Source organism: Podarcis muralis, chromosome 3, assembly GCF_964188315.1.
Source record: "Podarcis muralis chromosome 3, rPodMur119.hap1.1, whole genome shotgun sequence".
Taxonomy (NCBI): domain Eukaryota; kingdom Metazoa; phylum Chordata; class Lepidosauria; order Squamata; family Lacertidae; genus Podarcis; species Podarcis muralis.
The window spans coordinates 98,320,869-98,339,320 of record NC_135657.1 but is presented as its reverse complement, the minus strand read 5'-3'; the positions used below and the strand labels follow the sequence as shown (position 1 = coordinate 98,339,320).

The 18,452-nt window shown below is 40.7% G+C and overlaps 1 protein-coding gene across 3 annotated transcripts in view; it reads left to right on the top strand.

The window, feature by feature from the left end:
• CSMD1 (CUB and Sushi multiple domains 1) overlaps positions 1-18,452 on the top strand; it is a 939,172-nt gene that overhangs the window by 678,655 nt on the left and 242,065 nt on the right. For all 3 annotated transcript variants that reach the window (XM_077926388.1, XM_028722385.2, XM_077926389.1), the window contains 2 exons: positions 16,728-16,831; positions 18,158-18,270. In XM_077926388.1, coding sequence (XP_077782514.1) covers positions 16,728-16,831; positions 18,158-18,270 — 217 coding nt within the window. The remainder of the gene's footprint in view (positions 1-16,727; positions 16,832-18,157; positions 18,271-18,452) is intronic.

The window sequence follows — 18,452 nt, the reverse complement described above, 5'->3', positions numbered from 1 at the left end:
AGTGACCTCGAGTTAGCAAAAGAATCAATTTAAAAGGGGTGTAATTACACAGTAACTAAGCATTTAAATGCATAAATACACATGTTACAAAACAAATTGGTTTTCTGAGGTAGTTTTTAATTATACACATAATAGCTGACCAGCAATTCCACACAGCAGTTTTCAGGTGCATCTCTGTATTTGAGTTCAATCAGCTGAGGGGCAATAGGTAACACCAGTTGAAATTGAGATACACTGCTGGAACAAATCTTTCCAGAGCTTTTTCCACTGGTAAGTACGAGCGCTCCAACTGGAGAACAGCCTTTACCAAAGGACTTTGAAGAAGCATGAACTTCGGGCGAAAAGGAGAAACAAACTAAGAGGAAGGCACGTTTGGCAAACCCCCACCGTGATCAACTCCCACCCGGAAACCTATGTCCCCACTATGGAAGGACGTGTGGATCCAGAATTGGCCTCCACAGTCATTTACTGACTCACTGTTAAGACAACCATACTTAGCTATGAGTGATCGCCAAGGAAGAGGACACAACCACTAAAATGGGGTGGACCTGGGAAAAGGACATAGGTGACACAGGGTTGGAGTGGTCCTAAGCAGTGTCCTATACTTACCAGACCACAGCCACGTCCTCGTCGATGGCACAACTTTACAACAGCCATATGCCTAATGCGAGGAATTTCCCTCCCATTGACTGTAGAGGGAGGAGAAAAAAATACTACTCCTAGATCAGCAACTGCCCTGTCCATGTCTTGCAATAACAGACCATAGGATAGGCTGTGATTCTAATCATAGCACACCATTGCTGGTATATAAACCAAACCCAAAGAGATCATAACTCATGTCATTGTAAGCAGTGTGCAACTTGATATCCTGGGCCCCATGGTATCAGTGCTTAGGGGCAGGGGCATCTTACCCATAGAGCCTAGTGGCACGGAGTGCCAGGGCGCCAAATTCTGGAGGGTGCCAGGGAAGAGGTGGAGGCTGGATGCGGCGCCTCCCAGCATCAGCTCGCCTCCCTCGCTTGCCTCTGCCATGCCACACTGAAGCAGCGCCGTGCCCGGAGCCTCCATCTGCCGTGGCCACTGCAGCATGAAGCATCCAGCCTCCACCTCTTCCCCGCTGGAGGAAAAAAACTCTGGGAAACGGGGGGAGGGGTGGGCACCGGAAGGAGCTTTGCACCACAGTGCCGGATATGCTTAAGACGGCCCTGCTTAGGGGTTCACATGGGTAACATGTCACTTTGTACCCAAACAAAGCACCTTGTCCAAAGAGCCTGCCTTCACAACTCACCCAGCAACATGAGCACATTTCTAATGCTTTACTTCCTAGAACCCTAACAGGTACCTTGCCCTGGGACTGCAGATTCAAGCACCCCATAGCACTCCACCACTGAGTACCACAACAGAACATTACACAGGTAAGCAAGAGATGGGGGAATGCATCCTACAAAGTGTAACTGCTGCAAATGTCTCGCCCCACATTTATGATCTGCGATTGTTGTCTTGTGTGAAATGGCATTGCTGTAACGCCTTTCCACAACCCCAACACTGGGGATCACTGTCTTCCAACACGGAGGTACTAATCCCTGCACACAGGTAAGTTCTCCATTGGCAAAGGCCACACACTCCTCTCTATTGCAACTGTTGGCCAAAGACTCTCAAAGCCAATCACTGTTAACTTGCAGGATCACAGCGCTGAGCACAGAGCACAACAAGCTGCCATCACATGCACAGAGTTCCACTGCAACCACCAAACAAGCGAAGGTATGTATACTTAAAATCACTGGAGAGGCTGAGGTATGAACACTGACTCTTTCTCACATTCCCTCACCAAGGCCTATAGTGCCTCCAAGTTCAGCAACTATCTCCTCCATCTGCTAGCTAATGCTTGTGTCTCCTCTTCCCTTTCCTAGCCCACTCTGAGAGAAGTATAGGATTCGCCCCATGTCCTGCTCCACACAGACCAGGAGGGAAGTCCCACATCAATCACTAGCAGTGACCAAGATGTTCCTGGCTGCTTCTCTGTCGGATTGACAACCTACTTGCTCCAGGAAGGTTCATCCATGACATGAAGGCCAAGTGTTTCAGCCACAAGGGACGCAGCCACAGGAGTCTTAGGGGGATGATTCGCTGACAACTTCACAACCATCTTTCCCTTTCAGGCTGCACTCCATCCTGCTGTTTAATAAAGGCTTTGACTTTTCCCCATGTGTTGTGCCTTTCCTACTAGAGACTAATAGATCGGGACCCCTTTCTCCCACTGTAATAGGATCTGATTTCAGCTCTCCTCCAAATAGGCCTCTCATTGGGGAGACTCAGGGCAGCAAACTAGATAGGCTTAAGGTTAGTGGCCTCTCCTCTCTCTGCTCAGTCAGTTTCCATGGACTGTGAGGAGAAAGACCTCTTGGGGCACACAAATGGGATGGCTGCTGCAGCCAAGAGTGTATGAGACAGTCAGTCGTGGGTAATGGGGGAAAGGAAAGGCAGACAGTGACAAGGGAAGTTGATTCTAGGGAGGGATGATGAGTCCTGCTGGGATGCTGCCCAGCAGAACTGGCCTATCAGGCAACATAGAAAGGTGGGATTGGTCACATAGTTGCAAGGAAGAGGATGTTGGCCAGAAGAGCTGGTTGGCCAATGCAGGAGCCAGATGATTGGTTATGTTTTTGTTTGCCAGTCATGAAAAAGAGAGTGACAGTACTTTTCCACTTTTCCCTGTTGGGGCTCAATCTCCCATTGCCTGCCTCACTGACCCACGCCCTGTGAACTGAGCCCCGGACGGTTCTGTTGTTTCTGTGTGCCTGTGGCTTCTCTTGATGTCCATTGTAGTCCCTTCCTTCTCAGTCTTGGTATTTTTCTCCCTTAGTGGGTCTTGAACCTTTATCTGGATATGCTTTCTGCAGCTGTCCTGCTGAGGGAGGACTATGGCTGCTCTGTGCTGCAACCTCTCATTCCTTCCTCTTTGTTTCAAAATGTTCCAAAATGCCGTGTCGAATTTTTGTGTTGTGCTCTAGAATAGTGCTTATAATGTGGCTGGAAACCCTGGCTGTAGGGGTGTCTGTGTTTGACAGTGGTGCAGTTCTTTCTGGGACTGATTAAGTGAAGGGCACTTTGGTGCAAGGGCGTACGCGGAGAATATGTTCATTGTGTTCTTCTGTGCATGGACAGCATGTGATTGGTGGCTTTGGTGATGTTTTCAGGGATTCTGGGGGTGCTTGTCATTTTTGTATTTTCTGGTTGTCTGTTTACCCTCTTTCCTGGGCTGAACATGCAGCGGATACAGCAGCCATTTCATTGGTATCATGGCAGTGTATCTGTCCCTTTGTTGCAATATGACTGTTAATTCACTAGAAATATAGCCATTCAGTTTTATGGACTGTTCATGGTCGATCCAGGTGCAGGTAGGTTATTTTGCAGCAGATTGTTACGCGCCACCCCAATCTCTGAGCAGTGTGAGATTCCAGGGGTTCCAGGCACTTACACAGTGTTTGTGTTTCCTTTGAGAATGAGGCACAGCAAAGACTGGTGTCAAATTGTGTTGGTCTGCTGCAAAAAGCTGACCAGACGAATTCCTCACCATTTCTAATTGCATCTTGCAGTTGTATCAGTGAAATTGAATCTTCCCAGTGAAATATGGGAGATGCTCAACAACTGATGGAACTATCATTAGACCCTATAATAGCTGGGAAATGACCTATCTCGAAATTTAAAAATTATAGATGCTATGTACAGTATGTGATGGATTCATTGGTTTGACTCATGCAGCTCTTGCTTATGATAGCCTTGATAATATGAATGTGTTTGAAGGGGTAGCTTCTAAAAATGGGGACATTCTGACACTAATGCCAATAGTATGTATCCTACAAAAATATTCCGTCTTCCTCTCTTCCACCAGACTTCAAGTTCTCTATTTGTCCTTGAACATTAACTGAATACAGAATGGATGGTATAGCTTCGCAGGCAAATGAAATATGGATAGGCTAAAAAGTTCCACTGAATTACACACTGAGCCTTGTACAACAACATACGTTCTTAAAATGACTACAGAGTTCTAATTCACTCAGGTTGCTCGGGGAACATTACAAATCACAATAGTGGTCGCTGTACAACACAGGAAATGTAGCAATATATTCATTCCAAAGTAATCTGTTGATATTTATTGTGTGTGCATCGACTTTTTAACCATATAAATTTCTTATTGTATTAAGGAAGCATTCTCTTTGCACCAAATAAAAGCAAAACAAATGAGGATATATGCTGGCGTTCATGCACTTTCAAGAATTTATTTTGCTGTTTCAATTTTATATTGCTTCATGGAGGCAAGTGGGTTGTTGAAATCCTAGTTCGGAGACTCCATACTCCCAAAATAGATCACTGATTTAAATCGCTAGGGAAAATGTACTTGAATACAAGATACTTTTTTAGCTACATCAAGCAGGACTTGAAAATAGTGGAAAGAATATGGCTTTAGCTTGGTCAAATGTATAAAAGTAAGAAAACAGTTTATCTTACTTTAGATCCAACTTTCCCCACATATAAACATTTAACACTCCTATTTAAGATTCCGTCTAAGTTTGACTGTTCCTGAAGCAACATTAGTGTTCTTCTCTCTTACAACATTCAGCTACAAGACCTTGTCTTGGATGAGGTCAGTGCTTACAGCATAATAGTAGGAGGCAAGGAATTAGGATTGGAAATTCTGTGGGCATTGCTGAGGCTGCAACAATGGCAGGTAGTAAAGGCTCAGGCCTAAATATGTGTCAGTTTGGTACAAATGTGTACATGTGGTTGAGGACATGTAACAATCCAACAGGGGAAGGCAAAATGTTCTCAGAGTCTTCTTCCTTCACAGCCCTTCTTATGAAAATCCATTTAGATCAAACGATGCAATAAAGGCTACCTCTCTTTCTATGTAAAAATAGCTGTACTGTGTTTAACAGCAGTCCACTCCATCTACAGCCTTCAGTGTGGTCGTTTTCACCAACTCAGGAAAAATAAAAACTCTGATCACAGATAGTACTCCCAAAGGTACTCCCAAATTTCAGTTTTCAGGCCATTTAGTTCATTATTTATTAATTGATTAATAGATATTTCATATGGACATAAGAAAAGCCCTGCAGGATCATGCCAAAGTGCCACCTAACTTAGAATTCTCTCTTCACAGTTGCCAGCCAGGTGCTTATGGGACACAATTATCAATTTATCTCTGTTTCTACAACATTTATATATATCTCCCACGCATTGTATTCATCATCCTGAAGTATTTGTTGCGTATTTCCTCTCAGCCTACTTTTTGCTGGTTAAACTTCCTCTTTTAATCTCATCTCAGAAGGCAGGCTCTCTATTCATCTGAGCTATATCTGTCTCTCTGCTTTCATTACTGCTTCAGTCAATCATTTTTGATAAAGTTTGAGCACCTTAGACCCCATCTGCACTATATATGTAAAGCAGTATCATATCATTTGAAACAGGCTCCTATCTCCCCCCACCCCCGAGTTGTGGTTTTTAAAGTGGTTTAAATGTCAATACCCCAAATTTCTCACATACTTTAGTGGTCTCATGTTCAATTTCCCACACTGAAACTAATTTTCTTAACATGTCTTTAAGAGCTGAGTTTGTATCCCCCCCCCCCATCATAGCAGCCAACTCCTAGGGTCTGAGGTCCCTTTGGCCTCCCCAGTAAAATATTTGAGAGCACCTCCCCCCCCCCCATGGATAGGCAGTGCCATTCAAATGTGGGGGTGTACCATGTCTTGTGATCGATTATGCGGGGCAAGGCTTACCAGGTTCACCCAATATTTTATTCAGATTGGCACCCAGATACATTGCACCTTTTCATTATCTGTTCTCTCATTCTTTTATTTCTTGTTTGTTAACGCATCCCTCATGCCTGTGTGTCATGGCGTATGTACACACACACATTTGGGTAAATATACATAGTGAACAGACAAGCTTATTGCTGCAGGAATTGAATATATAAAACTATTCCTGCTGTATTCACTTCCTGCTTTCATGCAACTTACTGAAAACCTCTTTTTTAAAAAAATAGCCACTCCCCCCTTAAAGTGCTATTTCTCTTCAAATTATACTTCTTTATGTCCTATTGTCACTAAAATGGTTCTGGTTCATCATGGGAGACTTGTTATATTAATCTTATACATGCCTCCTCAGAAGTACCTCATTGAATTCAATGGGGGATACTCCCATGTAAATGAGTATAGGATGATATCCAAAAATGACATTATGAACTGTTACACCCCCTGCCCCCTGCCCCCCACTCCATACTATGAGAATACATTTGGACACCATATTTGTGTTCCTGTTACTGTAATGCCTATTTAATGCTATAAAAATAACTATGGCTAAAAAGTGGCTTCATTGTTGATGCATATACTTTTCAGTAAAAGCTACGTTTTCATTTGCATAGCTCCTACAATAATGCCATATTCCTGGAATACATTGCCCCCCAACCCGCCCCCCTAGACTGTAAAAAACTAGATAGCTGGAGAAATTTTCTGTTACTTAGCTTTGCGACGTACTATATGCAATCTTCTCTTTTGCCTCCCACTCTTTTTTGAAAATAACATATTTCATTCTTTTCCCTGTTCCATACACCCTAGCCTTCTCAAAATTTCAAAGAATGTTTCCTTAATGCTGTTCCAAGCTAACAAACCATATTGTGTTGCGGCATCTGGTTTTTGAAGCCCTATTTCTATGCTCAAACAAACTAATACAATAAATATGCTTTGCGCAGAGCTTATTGTTTCTCCTTTCCTAGTTTTCTCTGTGCACTTTTAGCATTGTAAAACATCACATTGTCTTTTAATGTGAATACATACAACCTACACCACTTTGAAGGAATGAAATATGCAGCTATAACCCAGTTGCCCTCTTGTAAAGGCATTTTCTTTTCTTTTCTGTAATTACATATATTTGCATATTTGCAAATATTTGTGAGAATGTTGTTTTGACAGTGAGCTGAACGTATGCTTGTCATTACCACCTACTATTCTATTAACCCCCTTATCGTTAACATAGACATGCTGTCTTTCATTGCCATTTTTCAACTGTCCTCCCTCTCAATAACACAAACACTACACTTCTGAGGGAAAATGGCTCCTTGAACTAAAATAAATGCTAATAGAATTATGTTCAAGTCATTCTACAGAGAATAGTAGCCTTAATTTTTATAATAGTCATTTCTAAAATCTACCCCTTGATGTCACCAATGTGTGCCGAACTTCACATTATTGATGTTGCTTTATTGTTTGTAAATTATGTTCTTAAACAAAACTGCATAATTTTCTAGAAGTCAATAATTAGAAATCACAAAACCCTGCTTTAAAAGTAAGTCACATAATACTGCAGGGGGGAAACTGCAGCTACTCCGTTCCACCATTCTCTTTACATTTTAATGCAGAACATCTTCATTGCATATTCATTGTAGATGATGTCTAAGTGAGCTGACAGGAACTCTTCTGTTTACCAGTGCAGGCTGACTAGAGTTTGAATTAGCCTATGAGGTGTCCCAATGTACCGTTACATGGTCAGATACTGCCTATATTACACAAAACACGACACAATTTTGAGAACAATAAACTGGGTTGTACATTCTCCATCAGAACTTATTTGAATCAGTGAAGGTCAAGAAAAGTTGTCACGTAAGTGGGGTAAACCAGGTACCAAAACAGGGTAAGAGGAGAAAAAACAGCATCACATTCTTTAAAATGAATTGTTCTTAAGGCTCGCGGTTCTATTTTAAGGTGGATTTTAAGGTTCCTTCAGATATTAACAATCAGGCACACAATCCACTTCTGGGTGCAGCCCTCCCATGATACATTGATAAAATAGTATGAAAGGAATCCATATTGCCCTTGTTTTCTGGAATAGTGGTGAGGATGTAGGAGTTATGGTCTGACGTTACTACTGAGCTGGGAGAACTTGTTTTATGTGAAGTATCATGCACTCAGGGTAATGCCACATTTGCTGGTGAATTGACTTTAATTTCCATGTTACGTTGAATGAATGAAGGATACCTTCATTATAGACTTGGAGCGTTTCTTATGACATCATGGCTTTCCTACCTAGAGCTGATTTAAAGGGGACTGTTTTATGATTGAAAGCACAGGACTCTTTGTTAGATTTATTAACTTTTTCTTTCTCCCAATGTTGAAATCAGGTAGAGCTGAGATGGGATGATAATAAGCAAACTATCCCATTTAGTTGATTGCTTTGTGTTTTATGTAAATTATTACACTTTGATGCTATATATTATTATAAATATAAGGCTTGAATTAATCATTACTTTAATACAGCTAAGTATAAGTGCTTCCTTTTAGGCTTATCGAAAGCGAATTTAGAATGTCACATTTTATTTGAATTCATATGAAAATTCATATGAATTCATATGAAAATTAGAACATTGAAAATACACTGAAAATAAAGAGCAATGAATAGGCTATTGTTCCTTAGCAAATAAAAAAAGCCAAGAACAAATTGGTTTGGCAAAAAACACCTGCAAAAATGAAACTACTCTCTGATCAGGGACCATTTTACATAGACAAATTCCTAATTCTAACCCTAGTTGTAACCCAAGCAAATAAATGTCTAACCCTCTTCTCCAATTATTTACAAAGTGCAAATGCTGTATAAATTATTTTGTGCAGTGATACTCAAAATACATTATTGATTCCCCAGTTAATACATTTTTGGGATTGGTATTTCTTATTGGTATTAATAGTGCAGAGCACTGTGACCAGATTGTTAAGTGAAGTATCTGGATACACACGAATTACACATGTACTGAGAGAACTGCATTGGCTGCCAGTTAGCTGTCAGACTGTGTTCAAGGTCTTTTCATTGACGTATGACACTCGGAACCAGGTTACCTGAAAGATTGACTTCTCGTATACAGGAGTGTTTGACCACCAGGTTATCAGGAAAATATACCAATTTTCCATGGTTGTCTCTGCTGCCTGGAGCACTCTTTCTTCTGTGATTTGTGTGGTCCTGTTAGTTATTCTTTAGGTTTCTCCTGGTAACAAACCTTTTTGCCCAGGCCTTTCCTTCAATGATTCTTTAATTTTAATTTTATCTCAGTATCTTTGTACCTCTGCTGTAGCATTTTACTGTTCGGGTTTTTCTTACATAGCTAATATTTTACATAGCTAATATTCTCATGTTTCATTATTTCATATCGTGTTTTTATGTTATGATTTAATTTATGTTATACCCCACATTAATAACAGTCCAGAAGCAAACAAACAAAACAGTAGATGGCAATAAATAAACTGTCTCCCATCTAATATAACAGACAATATTCTATACAATATTGAGAAGGCAGAGGGCCTTCTTGGTAGTGGCACCCTCCCTATGGAATGCCCTCCCTTCAGATGCCAATGAAATAAACAACTATCTGACTTTTAGAAGACATCTGAAGGCAGCCCTGTTTAGGGAAGTTTTTAAGGGCTGATGTTTTTTATTATGTTTTTAGATAAGTTGTAAGCCACCAACAGTGGCTAGATGGGCAGGGTAAAAATAATAAAATTAGTAGCAGCAGCAGTAGTAATAATGCTACATAGTAATTGAGTAACACTGGGAAGTACTACTTACTCATTCTGAGGGCCACTTCTTAACTCAAGAAATCTGTTCCACTGTGTTAGCCGTAGAAAAACATTGCTGCTGCCATGATTGAAATGAAATCACTGGATTATAATCTTTCCATCTAATAGTGAGCTCAGGTGGCTCAATGTCTATGAACCTGGAAGCAGAACAGGACTATCCTAAAGCCAAGATAGTGAGTTTCTCTAACAGGGAGAAGCCCCTATTTAAAAACTGTCTTTAGGAACCTTAGAACGCACTCTGTCGGTGGCAGCTGAGCTTAGTGTGGGTGTAGTTTGTTAAGGGTGCTGGAAATGGTAGCTCTGTGATAGAGAATTTTTAATTCTCGGGATTCTTCTTTTTTTCTTTATTTTTTTGGTAGGAGGAGTTGTGCATGCAAACCAGATCACAGAGTGCAACAAGTGGAGTGGAAGTCCACTGTTGAAAGGTGCTTTTCAGGCAAATAGCTCTGTATATTCAGTTGCAGAAGTACAATGACTTGAATAAAGCATTGGGCCTGATGGAGCTTATAAAACTACAAATCGGGTGCTCCCTTCAAGAGGGCACATGTTGCGGTGAGACCGGGCAACCAAACCCTGTTGTGGGTGGGTTTGATTGATTAGCCACAACACCCAAATTGGTATGTCCCTTGATGCTGGGTTTAATCAGGCCAATGGGATGCATGCTAAATGGATCAAGGGACCTATATATACCTATGCACATGACCCAGAGCTTCCTCTGTTAGTGCGTGCATTGGAACACCCGCCCACCTGTCCCTATATTTAGGGCTGTACGCTTGTCCTTGCTATGTTGTCGTGTGTCATCTGTCGTTGGGACAGGGGCACAGCAGGAATTTCCCCCACTTGACTGATTGGCTGGTGCCATTTGGGTTTCGCCTGCAAATCATCACAACTTGTAAGGTTGTGGATAGGCTCTGGTTCAGGTGATATAGGGATGGGAGAACGCTCTCACCATCCCCATGTGAAGGGTATTCCGTTAAAGGAATCCAGGGACTCAGTGGTTTGGTCAACCCCTGAGAGGGGGTTGCGCCCGTGCCCGAGTCCAGGGGGGGCATTTGGGTGGCGGAGATAGCCTGTTCCCAACTTTCTGCTTATCCAGGTGTTCACCCTAGGCTGACCTATGTTGGTGCCCTGGGTCAGCGCTACCTTCAACGGTGCAGGGAGCTAGCCAAACCAGAGCCTATGCAACCACTCACTTGCTGTAATCAGTAAAGTTGTAGCCTAAATTCTGCAAAACCAAACCAAAATTTGAGTCTTGTCTGAATTTATTTAAGGGAGAGGTTTAAAGGTCTAAACAAGCAAAGCAAACTTCCTGTAGTATTCATCTACTGCCAACTCTTAAGGCCAATCATTGCAGAGATTATATTTGATGGAGAGAAGATATAGCCAAGAATAAGATGTGTCTGTGTCTGTGTCTTTATCTGTGTGTGATTAACCAAATGGCCTGTGGGAGTGAGCAGCATTTGGTCTCCCTCCCCACCTTTTTTTAAACAATAGCTTAAATGAGTGGTAAAGAAAGAACCTATAATTCTCTTGAAAGAAACTACAGTAGTGCCTCGCAAGACGAAAATAATCCGTTCCGCGAGTCTCTTCGTCTAGCGGTTTTTTCGTCTTGCGAAGCAACCCTATTAGCGGCTTAGCGGATTAGCGCTATTAGCGGTTTAGCGGCTTAGCGGCTAAAAAGCTATTAGCGGCTTAGCGGCTTTTAAAGGCTTAGCGGCTTAGCGGCTAAAAGGCTATTAGCGGCTTAGCGGCTTAGAAAAAGGGGGGGAAGCGAAAAAAATCACAAGACTCGCAAGACGTTTCCGTCTTGCGAAGCAAGCCCATAGGGAAAATCGTCTTGCGAAGCGCATCGAAAAACGGAAAACCCTTTCGTCTAGCGGGTTTTTCGTCTTGCGAGGCATTCGTCTTGCGGGGCACCACTGTACACCTACAGATTATCCATCATGTTTTGTGGGACTGGCATTATTGAAAATGTTTTGTCTTAATGCAATGCATATTTTGCGTATTGTGTAGTGTACTCTTGTCTGCTCTGTGCTGGTAATACTGCACTTCCAGGAAGAAAAACCTTTTTAATATATTTAATATGTGGTATTTAAAGATATGCAGAATTGAATCTGTAATGACACAATCGCTGCATTCAGCTGAAAAATTATTTTTACAGGGGGTAGAGAGCAATGGAGCATTAAAGCTATGAAGTCACAAAAAGAACTTATTAAATTATCAATTCTGGTTTTTTATGATCAAGTAGTGTTAACGTTGACACCAGAGTCAATGCGCAATGTACATTTTCTGCAAATTCTATTGAACGTTACCGTCAGATCCGTTGGAAGGCTTAATTTCCATTAGTTTCCTTCTGACCTCCTGACATTTGAGTGTAATTCAAATTATTTTAATGGCTTATGCTGTTTGTAATACACATTTTACATTTGAAATGTCTTTAGATGCAACTTTCTGAGCTACTGCAATACCTGTAAGAATGTAGTCTGTTAGCAAATCTCAGCGTGCTAATTAGTATAATTTGTTTTTAAAAAAACTTCTGACTTGGATACTAACCACTGTGGGTGGAGTTCAGCTCATAGAAGAGAGATTCATCACCCCCCTCTTCCTTCAGCAGCCTCTTGCACCACTCATATAGCCATTCCATTGGATTCAAGTCACTGTTACTAATTAGCACATTATGAAATTTCTAAGACACAGCTTCATTACAGAATCTTATGATGATGCCTATCTTATAGTATGAAGTCATTATATTACGCTTCAGAATTTGCATGTGTTTCTCGGTCCAGTGATAATTACTTTTAGGACAAATGTAAAAGGTCATATGGTGGAATCTGTTTCTATTATTATTATTATTATTATTATTATTATTATTATTATTATTATTATTATTATATTTTTTAATGTCAGGCTTAGAATGAGTAGGGCCCTGGACCTTTGGGGGAGACTTTGCACTAGTTGTAAAATTTATTGTTGGAATGAACATGTAAATTGTGAGTAAATATCAGTTAGGTCACTTAATATCCGAAATGACTGATCATCTTTGATGATCAAAGTTCAATGGGAGGAATAGCATTTCAATATGAAAAATAAATACTATCAGTGATTTAAACGTGACTGCTGAATTATGCATATCAGCTCCACAAACACTTTTTAATCCAGTCCAAATAACTTTATTGTACTAGCCAGTGGCCATGACAAATCTGAATCAAAAATAAATACAAGCAAAAGGGGTGCCGTGCCACAAATAATAGTCTCTGTTTAGATCTCTGCGTCTTCCTTACAATTCACTTCTATAATGTCCAGGGTCTTCTTTCTGATCTTTTTGGCCGCCAAAGCAAAACTTTTCATTTCCTTTCTCTTAGATGATAGATTGAAATCTGTCCCATTCCAGCTAAAGACATTCAGTATTCAACATACTTACTCAAGACAGGCAGTATTCAACATACTTACTCAATCAGCTGTTTTGGGGAGGCCACACCCACCGGTCCTATCCCTGGCACGAGGGCTTTGCAATTCTCTCTGCTCTTTTCCTTTACACCTCCAACAAAGTGTGCAAAGGGGAATGGGGTAGGATCACAAAGGGTTTCCAAAGGCTTCCCATGCTGCTGCTTTCCATCCCTGGGGTTGCAAGTAGAATAGGGAAATCCAGGAACAAAGCGGGAGATGGGGTCTTCCCTTTGTTCCATTTTCTTCCTGCTGCTGCAGACTCTTTCTCAGGGTTCTTTCGGTGTCAGCGGGCGCTTGGAAATCCAGCAAGGGAGGTTGACAGCTGGCCAGGACCTGTGACATCATGTGATTGCCAGGTGGGTTGCCCCACCTACCTGCCCCATTTGGCCAATAAGGCCATTCCTGGTAAGAATCTGGCCCATGAAGCCAAAAACATTCTGCGCCTCTGGTTGTTTTGACTGTGAAGTGGACCTTCCTCTCCCTCTCTCCTCCCTGTTCTGAAGTTTTCTCCAACTCTCTGAAAGTTATTTTGGAAGGGCACAGGTTGTACACGTGGAGAGGTGGTGGTGGTGGTGGGGAGAGTTATGTGCAAGAAGTGGAAATCTTAGTGCTGACAGTGTGATGACATTGGATGCTATCTTCGAATGTAAAGATCTTTACACCAGTGTGGTGTAGTGGTTAAGAGTGGTGGACTCATAATCTGGTGAACTGGGTTCGCTTATCCACTCCTCCCCATGCAGCTGCTGGGTGACCTTGGGCTAGTCACACTTCTCTGAAATCTCTCAGCCTCACTCACCTCACAGAGTGTTTGTTGTGGGGGAGGAAGGGAAAGGAGATTGTTAGCCGCTTTGAGACTCCTTCGGGTAGTGATAAAGCAGGATATCAAATCCAAACTCTTCTTTTTCTTCTTCTTCTATTGAGAGGGAATAGCTGGATTTTCATATCTCTAGCTACTTTTTATGTTTCTTTTTTAACCATGGTTACATAAAAAGTATTTTTCATGTTAATCATTGCCCTCACCTAAGGACTTGAAAGGGTATAAAATGTATTTTTAAACCTTTGTAGTATTGCCTTTAAAGTTGTTTTCCACTGAAACAATTAAGTGTGAGTGTAACAGGTTTACAAAGACAAAGGATAAAACGTCCACACATAATAGATCACTGAACTCTGGCATACAGTCAAAACAAATTTGTATGTGATTTGATTTTATAATGGCTTCTTTTCTTTTGTGCCAACTAACTATTATACAAATAGCATGTTTTGGATCCCATTAAAATTATTTCTAGTTTTTTTATGTTCTTCAATACAACTGTAAATATTCACCCGTGCACAGTTACTGTGGTTCTGGATATATTATTGTTATGAAAGCACATCACATCAGTCATTTTGAAACATATGTCTGCTCAGCAAAGGCAGCAACGAACTGAAAAATTGGTATTTTGTTTGTGTTTTTAAAATGGCTTTGCTCTGCAGAGAGGGGGAGAAAACTAGAGTTATCACCCCACCACCACCCATGAAAAATGTACACATATGATATTCTGCTCACAAATGATCACACAATTTAAGAGTTTAAGAGTTTCTTGAACTATGTATAAGCAGTTTAGGGATTCATTGACTTCCAGCATATTTGAACAACTCTTGTTGACATCCTGCTCTCATGAGAGCCTGAAAATAGCCACTGCTACACCCATTGTTGTTGACCTGTGGAAAGTAGTTTAATTTCAATAAGGGATGTAGAAAGTTAGCAAGCTCTGTCCCGACCCATATTTGCTGCAACCAGCACTGTTTCTTTCTTTTTGCTGAAGTTTGGCTTCAAAATGTGTGGACAGACGGAAAACCTCCTGGGAGGAAGTTCCACAGATGGTATGCCACTACCAAGAATATCTTGTTACCAGCCTCCTAGTTTCTCATTTGGATTGGACCACATGCAGGACATCTTATTTTGATTATAATTCCCTGGTCATTTGGACACTGCATCAGGTCCTTCAGAGCTTGATGAGCTTGACAACAAAACTTTGAATTGGTTTAAATAATGATAAGACATTTATTTCCTTGTGGTGTTGATACCTCATCTTGCTGTTCAAACCCTTCTTTTCTTTCACATGAAACTGATATATATACTTGTTTTAAGTGCTTTTCAAATGCCTTCACCTGCTTTATTAAATTGTATTACATTATAATATAACATCATTTCACTTTTAAATGGTAAGTCATTTTTACATATACAATATTCTTTTTTCTGTTCTCCACATCATTGTGGTATACTATCTGCTAATCTCTGAACGTATATACAAATGCATGTCCAGAGCTTTATAAAAATGTATACTGCTATGATGTGAGCAGCAGAAAAATATGAGCAGCAGAAAAATCTTTTAATGATTATATATTTCATTTTATATTTCTGTAGTCTTGCAAACCGTAAAACATTAATTTTCAAAGACTTCCTAGAGACAGATACTTCTCTCTGTGTTTACTTTTATTACTCTATTATTTTTTAAAAGATAGTAATTCTTTTTCTATCAAAAACTTTTATGCCCGAGACACTGCTGCAGTATTAAATATTCCTAGCTTGGTCAAATGTATACTACACTAGAGCATGTTGATTTTTTTCAGCTTTCAAATTCCAAAAATGAGGGTTGTTAAAAAGTTGTAACATGACTTGGGAATTCATAGGATAGTTCGGTTAAATTAATAAAATGTAGTTTTGCTTGATAAGTAGCTTGTGTGTTAAACTGCAATTTTTTTTTTTAAAAAAAAGATTGCCATGTACTTGCAGTTATATTATTTATTAATATAATTTAACTAATACAGTAGGTTACATACTCTTTAGGTTACAGACTCCGCTAACCCAGAAATATTACCTCGGGTTAAGAACTTTGCTTCAGGATGAGAACAGAAATTGTGCAGCGGCGGCGCAGCGGCAGCAAGAGGCCTCATTAGCTTAAGTGGTGCTTTAGGTTAAGAACAGTTTTGGGTTAAGAACAGACCTCCAGAACGAATTAAGTTCTTAACCCGAGGTACCACTGTAACTGCTGCCTTCCATGTTGTTTTTGCTGCACTAGCAGCAACTAAGTGACCTTTCCATGGTACAAGCCTCGGCAGTGTGTGTGGAGCTCCTGGGCTGCCCTTTGGCCTTGCTGACGTGGTCCAAATGAAAGCAGAGCAATATGTTTGACACCAGCTTTGTTGCAAGAGTTGCTGGAAGGAGACACCGTACAACCACCTCAGATACTCGACTCTGGATTTGTGTAGGGTTTATTCCTTAGCATTTGCCTGCATCCCCAGAGATGCACCCCAACGTCTCTCAAGACAGACAGATGCCAACAGGACCAACAGAATTTATTAGTATTTGTATTATTTAGCATTACCTGGCATTTTTAGAAGGTGAACTTAAATTTCTTTGGTTTTCCAAAAACCGGTTTATGTGCTTCTTCACCAATCGTAGACTTACCAAGCCAAATGCTGTCCTAGAAAAAAAAAAATATTATTGGTATTGCATATTTGAATTCATCACACCCAAATCTATATATTTTGAACCGCTCACTGAATTTTTTCCCAAAAATTATCATTCGCCTCCCCAAAATAACGATACTACAGTGTAAAGCACAGTTGCAAAAAATGTGATCAGCTGACAAATGTGGTCCTTTCCTATCCTAACAGGTCATAAAGCTTGCCTTTGAAGAATTTGAGCTAGAAAGAGGATACGACACCCTGACAGTAGGAGACGCTGGAAAAGTGGGAGATACCAGAACAGTGTTGTATGTGTAAGTACACAATAACATTCATGTTTTACTCTTTGTATTACCTTCTCGAAGAAAGGGTCCCCACTTTTACGACTTCGTTTTTAAAATTCATTTTTAGCTTAATTTGTGCAGTTGTTGTTGTTTTTTTAAAGTCTAAAGACTCTTTGGAAAGTACATTCACAGAGCAGGAACTGGGATGGAACAACAACAGGAAGGAAAACAAGTGAAACCACTTAATGCATAAAAGTATATATATATATATATATATATATATATATATATATATATATATTTAAAAAGCTAACATTGTGCACATCCAGATTTTGGAGATGGAACTAGTGCTTCTTATTCTTAATATTTTTAAAGGCCTGCTGTTAATTCTAGCTAAAAAGTAAGCTTGGGTGCACCCCAAGACCCATAATTTTCAGTGTTGAGGAAGAGCACTCACTGCCTTTTGTATTGAGATGTACAGCTTTATTTTAACTATTGTGCTCATCACAAGGACATTGGGACTTCAGTGATAGTTGGAGGGATAGCTCAGTTGGTAGAGCATGAGACTCTTAATCTCAGGGTCATGGATTTGAGACCCACACTGGGCAAAAAACAGCATGTTCAAAGAGCACAGGCTACCTCAGTTACCTTCAGGAACAATTACTTCTATGGGCCTTGCATTGGCATTTTGGGCTTATGCTAATGGTAATTTTTTCAGGGCAGAGGGAGTGACTTCCCTCTTAGTGGGATTTCTTTTTATTAAAAAAACCACACGTTTGCAGAACGTTTAGGAGCTCCTTCCACGATGCAAATTGTGCAAGAAAAGAGTGGTGGTATAGGCTGCTAGATGCATCCATTAAGTGTCACAGATTTCATACGGAAAGTGCACATAATGTAGAAAGCCAGGAGCCTGTGGAGGTATTTAAATAAGGACAATTGCTTTCGCCGCGTTCCTCTCTTGAGAGAACAGAATGTTCTGGCTTCCTTAATAAAATCCAGTAATTGCTATCTCTACCCAGATTGTTGCTGACAATCTTGTGTTGTCTACAAGTTGCCTTATTTCACCGTGGACTTCCGACACCTGCCATTTGAGTTGACACTTTCGACTCATGCCAGCCTCTGATTTCAACATGCAAACATATCACTCGCTACCTGCCGTGACTTCATAGAGCTCTTATAACTGGCAGGTCCTCCTTTAGCATCTTTGTTCTAGCGTGACATTTCACTCCCAAACCTGGAGTCGTCGTGGAGCAATCACTCTGTAACTGGAAGACACAAGTTGAAGAGCATAATGCAGATATGACAAGGCATCACACTTGTGTCTGTGCATGATGCTACTGTTTCTTTTATCTACAGGCTGACTGGCTCTAGTGTCCCTGATCTCATAGTGAGCATGAGCAACCAAATGTGGCTCCATTTGCAGTCGGATGACAGCATTGGCTCACCTGGATTCAAAGCTGTATATCAAGGTAAATTTCTGATAGAATGAATAAATGAAGCCACTCTAGGCAAGTACACAACTAGACTGTGCTAGAAAAGTAAACTAGAACTGGGTGTTACAGCCAGTACTGTTTCAACCCACTCCTGCTACACCTCATTCATTTTTCTTTTAAAACTGCTACTACATCCCATTACTCCTGAGCAAGCTCAG